Source organism: Myotis myotis, unplaced genomic scaffold (assembly GCF_014108235.1).
Source record: "Myotis myotis isolate mMyoMyo1 unplaced genomic scaffold, mMyoMyo1.p scaffold_m19_p_19, whole genome shotgun sequence".
NCBI lineage: Eukaryota > Metazoa > Chordata > Mammalia > Chiroptera > Vespertilionidae > Myotis > Myotis myotis.
In genome coordinates this window covers 31,191,649-31,199,316 of record NW_023416323.1, presented here as the reverse complement: position 1 = coordinate 31,199,316, position 7,668 = coordinate 31,191,649, and the positions used below count along the sequence as shown (strand labels likewise).

Below are 7,668 nucleotides of genomic sequence, written 5' to 3'. Positions count from 1 at the left end.
TTGTGCAACACCACATTCTAAGTTTAGAACATTTTCATCATTCCCAAAAGTTACTCCTTATCCCTGGCTCAGCCTTAGGTAATCACTAACCCACTTTCTGTCTCTAAAGATCTGAAGGACTTGATACACTGCCAAGGTTACAAATAGAGTCACTTTTTCTGTTAGGCATGGGGAAAGTGGGAAGAAAAGAGTGATGCAAGCTTTGCACTCAAGTTGTTTACAGATGGCAGTGATAAAGCCTAGCAGTTAACAGTCCCAGCTGTCATCTTTTTTTTTAAAAATATATTTTATTGATTTTTTACAGAGAGGAAGGGAGAGGGATAGAGAGTTAGAAACATCGATGAAAGAGAAACATCGATCAGCTGCCTCCTGCACACCCAATACTGGGGATGTGCCTGCAACCAAGGTACATGCCCTTGACCGGAATCGAACCTGGGACCTTTCAGTCCGCAGGCCAACGCTCTATCCACTAAGCCAAACTGGTTAGGGCCCAACATGTAAACATGTTACATACTCTCTCTGAGCCTCAGTGTCTTCATCTTTAAAATGGGATAACAATGATATTTATTTCTAAGGTTGCTATCAGGATTCAATGGTAAAATGAGAAGAATCTAGTACAGAACCTGGCCCACGGGGATCACAAATGTTGGTCATTATTGGTCTTATACTATAAGGCAAAGAGCCCTGACGGGGGGAGATCTGAGCAGGCTTTGGGAGTGTGTGTGTGTGTGTGTGTGTGTGTGTGTAGAGGCTCAGATAATAAAGGCAAAGTTGGGTGGGTGCATTCTAGGTAGAAAGAGCAGCATAAACAAAGGATGCCTAGAGCACACCCAGCAAAAATCAAGAAGTAGCGGGTGTTGTGGTTGGGAGAAACCAGCCAGGGACCCAAGGCTTGGGTAGGCAGACTCCGCTGGTGTGTTTGTGGGGTGTTTTATTTTTTGGCAGATGGCTACCTGCTGAGTTTTGGGGGTCTTCCAGAGAGAGCTGGCCTGAGAGAATTTGGATCTGGGAGTGGTGTGGGCACTGATGTGCTTTAGGAAGCACAAATGTAGCTGAGCCAGATGGAAGATATGTGAAATCCCAGGATGGGTTGGTAGGGGAAAGGCTAGAGGAGACCTGTTGGGAGGCAACTCCAGCAGCCCAGGGACGTGAAGGGGCTGGTCCTGGAGAGGAGGCAGCCATTCTCAGACTTTAGTGTCAGCATCACTGAGGACCTTATCAAACATGCAGAGTCCCGGGCTGACCAGAAAGGTTCTATGGCGTAGGGGAGAGGGTACAAGGGGGTCCTGGACCTGGTGCTGGGTAACTAAGAACCGGGACTGCAGGCGGATAGGGTTGGTCAGAGGCAAGGGAGCTGGGGGAAGAAAGCGGGTGAGCACAGGCGGGGGAGACAGGCATCTGGATTCCAGGAGAGTGAGCAAGTCAAGAGCTCATCTATGGGTTACCACCTGACTGGGCAGAACGGCAGAAATGGCCTTCAGTGCCACCTGAGCTGCATCCGGGCCTTGAAAGAGGAAGGATTTTGACCTGGGGAGATGGGTGTGGGCATTCCAGGTAGAGAAGAGGTAACTAAGACGTAATTACATCAGTTTTGCAGGCCAGTATAGGACCTGGACAAGGAAGGCTCGGATGATGCCTCTGGATGGCCTTGAATGCCACACTAAGGAGATTGGAGTTTATTTAGGTGAAAGGTGAGAGAGGTCTAGAAGGTTAGGGGTGTATGTCACCCTCGCTATCTGGGGCAGTATTGAAGAGAGTATGAAAATTTGGGATGGAGTAAGGGTAATGAGTACAGGTCTCTTATCACTAGGTCCACTGAGGCACAGAGCATTTTATTTTTGATTTATTTATATTGGCAAGGAATGGGAGGCTGAGGGAAGGCTGGGAAAAGGGCAGGGGAGGGAAGCCCATTCCCATTTTATGATCTCAGTGGAAAAGGCTGCTGTGAGTACATTCTGCTGCCAGGAGAGCCACAGAGATGGGCCCCATGAGTCACTGCTCAGTCCTGCAATCTCAGCCCACAGAGCCTGCTGTGGTCAGCAGCCCAGGCTGGCTCCGGGCCCAGACCCCAGTATTCCTCACTAGGCCTCAGGCTGTCCCCATTTCTATCTGTATCGTCGCCATCCTGGGGCCGCGCATCCTGTAGCTCTCTGCCTCTTTTATGTCCCTGTCAGATGAAGCCTCTGAATCTCTCTCCATTTGTGAGCCTGGCTTACATCTGGCTCCTGGATGGAGAGCCGCGGGAGGGCCGGGGCAGTGTGACCAGCCTCAGGCATCCCTTAAGCATTCATTATTGCTGGAAGTACAGAGTGGACAGCACATAGTCTCTGTTTTCATGAAGCTTACAAGGCACATTCTATGTGGGGTGAATAAACCAAGCCCTGGCCCAAATCTGTTTGCCTGTGTTCAGTGGTGCTGGGTTTAGCTATGGCCTGTGGCTTGGGGCCTCTTATTTACCTCTGGCATTAAAGGGGTATGTGTGCCTGCCAGCAGGTTCCCCCCTCAGCTCTTAGGGCTCCTAGGGGGCCTGGCTAGTGGGTGGGGATGGGTAGACAGTGGGCAGCAGAAGGGGTGGGAGGGAGCAGGAGGCAGTGACTCAGTGGGGCGGCCCTGGGACAGCTGGGGCGGGAGCCAAGGTTGGACCTGATGCTCACTGAAGCTAGAGGAGGGTGGGACGAGAGGACCCACTTTGGGTTGGGGATGGAGCAGGACAACTCCAAGGCTCCTCTCTTGCAGCCAGATCAGCTCATGAAGGAGGCTCCTTGGTAGCTGAGAGTCTGGGCTCTGGGTGCTGATGGGACAGCTGGGAGGAGGGGGGATTGCTGTTCCCACTATGCCTGCTTCTGATGCTCGGCTTTCCTCCTCTGGCCGCCTCCTGAAGCTCACGAGGGCGGGGTCCCTGCCTTAGAGTCAGGGAAGCCATTGCACCCAGGAACCAAGGGCCTGAGCATGTTGTGGGGCATAGTGCCTTCTTTTGGCCACAATCTTCCCACAAATTTTGGGGAGTGTTAGGCTAGGCCCACTTGTCTCAAAGGGACCTCATACTTCAGAACAGGGAGGGATCTCACAGGCCAACTATCCAAGTGACTTTCACCAGTTGAGGATCCATGATTGAGGGTGAAGTGAGGGGCAGGGCACCAACACAGGCCAAGTGCTGGCAGCAAGTGGACGTTCGACATACGGGGTCTTCCCTAGTCCTCATGGCAATCCCAAGAGAAAGAAATGACTTTTTTTTTTTTTTTTAACAGGTGAGTAAGGTGAGGCTCAAAGAGAACTGAGTTGCTGGAGTTCACCCAGCAGGTAAGTGGAGGAGCAGGCCTGCGGTACTATCTCTCTGCTCTAGGACCAGGCCTCATTCCTAGCCTCCTTGACTGGACTTTGTGGGGAAGGGGTGTTGGCTGAGGAAGGAGTGTATGTGACAGAAGTGCCAGGAATGTCAGGGAGTGGAGGGGCTGGGCCTGGGTCAGCTCCCACCCCAGAGACCTCCCTGCCCCTTCCCTCTTCCCATCATGGGACCATACAACTTGTCTCTTGGGGCCTGGAGGGAACATGGGGGTTGCATTGGCAGGGACCCTCCCTCCCACCCTCCATGAAGATACCCTGACTGGCTCCTAGCAGCCCAAGCAGCTCATCTGGGCTTAGGGAGTCTGTCTTTCTAGGGGCCGCCTGACTAGACCCACACTTTTCTCCTGGTTGAGAGAAATTAGCGCTCCTTGTTTTGCTTAGGGAGGCTGGGGCAGGACTCCCCCCACATTTCGTGCATTCGGGAGCAGAAGCCCCCCCATCCCAAGCCCTTCCCCTTCCACCCCAAGCCCCCCAATTCCATCCCAAGCCCTTCCCCCCACCCCCAGGAGGATCCATATGGTCCCTTGCTTGCAAACTACACCCCCTTCCCTAGCGAACCCACTTTTCACTTTTCAGCGAGTGGGCACAGTGGAATGGCCGTTGGTCTCTGTCCTTAACCAGACTGAGAAGGTGCGTCCAAGTCACTGGGGCCTGGAGGTGCGGGTGGAACCCAGCCGCCTGGGCCGCGGGGAAGGCGGGGTCTGCTGCCAGGGCCCGCGCCTCTGCGCCATCAGGGCGCCCGGGCGTCTGCCGTGGGGTCGGGTCGGGCGCGGTGGGCTGTGGCTCCGTCCTCCGGCCCCCAGGGGGCGGCGCGGCGCCGCGGCCTCGGACGCCCTGCGGACCCTCCCCGCGCGGCCAGGAGGCGGCGCCCGCGGACGCCGGCTGCACGCTGTTCCGGCCGCCGTCGAGGCTCTGCTGCCGACGTCGGGGCTCCGGTGGCGTGGCCTCCCCGGCTTCTTCGCTGGTCCTCGTAGCGTGTTCCGGGGGTGTGAGTGGTGGGACCGGGAGGGGGGAGGCGCACGCGGTCCCGGGGCGAGGCTTGGTTCCCGTTGGGCCCACGAGGGCGAGCACGAGGCAGCGCCGCCAGCACCGGCCTGCAGAGCCGCGAGAGTGCGCTTGGGAGGGCGGAGCCCACGCGAGCGGAAGGGAGACCCCTGCCTTTCCCCCCCTCCTCAGGCCTGAACCGCGGCCACGTCTGCGCCCCCTGTGCCCGGGCACCCACACCGGCCCCTCCTCCGGCCTGGTGCCTTCCGCCTGCGTTGCCACCGCGTGCTACCCTGCCGACCGCTTGGAACCCTTTTCCTGGATGAGCTGAGGCCTCCCTTCACACCGAGGCCCCAGCCCCTCTCCCGCTCGCCATGAGCAGGCCCAACCTTCAGGAGTGGGTGATGGAGGGGTCCCCGGAGGATGGGGATGAGTCTCCGGACTCCCGGGGCCAAGCCACCGACTGGAGGTTTGCTGTGTGCCGTTTCAGGGATGCCTGGGATGAGGAGGAGCCCGCTCCCCAGGTGCAGGTTAAGGACCCCAGTCCTCCGAGACCCCCCGCAGGGGCAGCTCAGGGTGACGGGCTGCAGGGCGGCCCCCTGTGTGGGGAGCTGCCACCAACCCCCGGACAGATGGCTGTGGATGGGTCAGGGGATGGCCAGAGGGTCGCATTAGGAGGTTCCTCAGGCAAGTCAGAGGAACCAGTCCCCTCTGAAGTGAAGAGCCTCCTGTGCCTAATGTCCTCCCACCTCAGCCTGGCACAGGGCAGTAGTGCCAGCCAAGGGGGAGACTTGGCAGGAGACCCAGATTCAGGCAGGGTAATGACCACTGACTTGGACCCTGGGGAGTTGGGCAGCGTTTCTGTGAACCTGGGAGGCCCGTTATCTGAGACATCATCACAGCTGCTGGAGGCAGGTAAGGGCTGGGCAGAGATGCCTGGGAAGGGAGTGGGAGGACCCTACTCAGGCCGAAGCCCCAGGTCAGAGGAGGGGATCTTTGGATAGATGGGCCAATGCAGACCCAAGCCATTTCTGTTTCCAAGACCCTAGTGGATCCAGCCTCCCTAAGCCCGCTGACTACCTTCTGGCCCAAGACCTCGCCTGGGAGCTGCTGGCCAGTGGCATGGCTGCCCTGCCAGGTAGCAGGAGGGACTAGAGGTGGTGGAGGTAGGGTGACTTGATTGGGACGATGTTCACTGCCCTCTCCCCACAGGGACTCGGGATGCAGAAGGCCGGGCAGTGCTGCTTCTGTGTGCTCATAGCCACACCTGGCTTCATCCCTCGTGCCGAAGCCAGGAACTCATCCGCCTCCTGCTCTACCTGCGAAGCATCCCCAGGTTGGGGGGAGGAGCGGGTTGGGGGTAGAGCCTGAGCCCAGAGATGGCAGGGCCTGGGAATTAGGTCCTGAATGAAGCCTGTTCCTTTAGGCTCGAAGTACAGGCCCTGGGACTGACTGTGCTAGTGGATGCCCGAATTTGTCCCCCGAGCTCTTCCCTCTTCTGGGGGCTCAGCCAACTGCAAGTGAGTACTGGACTGTGGCTCCCCACCCCTAACCATTCCATTTGTATAAGGTTGGGGCAGGGATGAGCTCAGATTTCTTTCAGGAGGCAGTCCCAGGGTCGGTGCACCAGGTGCTGCTGGTGGGAAAAATGCCCAAGGAGGTGCCTTCAGGGCTGCAGGTACTGAGCCATGTTGGCCAGGGGTGGAGGTGGGATGCTTACCCCCACGCCTGGGTCACAACACCATTTTTGCCTGCAGGTAGAGCAGTTGTCCTCTCTTCAGAGCTTGCTGACCCACATCTCCACTTCATGGTTACCCGCTTCACTGGGAGGAGGCCTGCCTTACTGCCATCAGGCCTGGCTGCACTTCCGGATGGTCAGTGCACTGGGTGGGGCATCGAGCGGGTATGCAGGCAACCTGGCCAGCAGAGGGGGAGACTTGGCAGGGGATCCAGATCCAGGCAGGGCAGTGACAACTGACTTGAACCCTGGGGAGTTGGACAGCGATTCTGGGTTGGGTGGAACATCCCAGAGCTGGCTGCAGCATCCTGGAACCCAGATGGGACCAGCACTCTGCACCCCGCTGTCATGCCTGCCCCTACTCACAGCGCCTAGAAGCCCTACTGCAGAGCTGCCAAGTGGTTTGTACCCTGCTCCAGGGGGCCATTGAGACTGTGAAGGCTATGCCCCAGCCCATGGAGACGGGGGTGAGTGTCTCCTCCTGACTCCTCCCCAGTGCTTCCTGTCTCCCTCTTTTTCTCCTATGCTCACTTCTACTACCTGTTGCCTTTAATCACAGGAAGTTGATCAGCTGCTACAGCAGGCACAGGTCCTGATGCAGCACGTGCTAGACTCACCACAGCTAGCATGGCTACAATGCCAGGGGAGCTTGGAGCTGGCCTGGCTGAAGCAGGAGGTCCCAGAGGTGACCCAGAGCCCAGACTACAGGTAGGTACAAGCCCAGCTCTCAGATCTTGCACCAGCACACCATATCCCAGCCGTGGGCAAACTACGGCCCGTGGGCCGGATCCGGCCCGTTTGAAATAAAACTAAAAAAAAAAGACCGTACCCTTTTATGTAATGATGTTTACTTTGAATTTATATTAGTTCACACAAACACTCCATCCATGCTTTTGTTCCGGCCCTCCGGTCCAGTTTAAGAACCCATTGTGGCCCTCGAGTCAAAAAGTTTGCCCACCCCTGCCATATCCCATGCCAATGCCTCAGCTGGCTCAGAGCCAGCCAGGATTGTGGTCTCAGGACAGGGTGGAATGGACAAGGCAACTGGCAGGGGCCCTAAGATGGTGTACCTTGCACTAGGCCAGCGGTGGACAAGGTTGATGAGCTTTATGGCTGCGTGGATGGGCTGCTGCACCAACTGACCCTGCATAGTAACCGTCGAATACAGGCACTGGAGTTGATCCAGACATTGAAGGCCCAGGAGGGCGGGCTGCACCAGGTGGGAACTATCCGCCCAGATGGGCCCACCCCTGATCTCAAGCATGACCTCCCAGCCCATAACAGGTGTCCTTGCCCTGTTTGTGTCCCTCCAGATTGAAGTGTGGCTACAGCAGGTGGGCTGGCCAGCACTGGAGGAGCCAGCTGAGCCCTCAATGGACACCCTGCTCCAGGCCCAAGGCCCTTTTCGGGAGCTGGACCGGGTTGCCCAGGTGAGTTTGGCCATTTATTTATTCTGTAGGTCCTGGGGCATTTTGCCAGGGATTGGTAATGTAGGGTCGGTGAAAGCAAATCTGTACTCTCTTAGGATTTTGTAGTACAGCAGAGAAGTTGTATTAAAGGTTCAAAGTCATAAATGTGTGTTTGCAAACTGAAGCAAAAAG

At 57.0% G+C, this 7,668-nt stretch overlaps 1 protein-coding gene across 1 annotated transcript in view; it reads left to right on the top strand.

The window, feature by feature from the left end:
* Positions 1-4,350: 4,350 nt before the first annotated feature.
* PLEKHG4 (pleckstrin homology and RhoGEF domain containing G4) overlaps positions 4,351-7,668 on the top strand; it is a 9,572-nt gene continuing 6,254 nt past the window's right edge. Inside the window, exons 1-10 of the mRNA XM_036346818.1 lie at positions 4,351-5,244; positions 5,372-5,467; positions 5,542-5,665; positions 5,756-5,849; positions 5,933-6,007; positions 6,087-6,203; positions 6,436-6,534; positions 6,627-6,775; positions 7,148-7,286; positions 7,381-7,497. Coding sequence (XP_036202711.1) covers positions 4,704-5,244; positions 5,372-5,467; positions 5,542-5,665; positions 5,756-5,849; positions 5,933-6,007; positions 6,087-6,203; positions 6,436-6,534; positions 6,627-6,775; positions 7,148-7,286; positions 7,381-7,497 — 1,551 coding nt within the window. The 5' untranslated portion in view covers positions 4,351-4,703. The remainder of the gene's footprint in view (positions 5,245-5,371; positions 5,468-5,541; positions 5,666-5,755; positions 5,850-5,932; positions 6,008-6,086; positions 6,204-6,435; positions 6,535-6,626; positions 6,776-7,147; positions 7,287-7,380; positions 7,498-7,668) is intronic.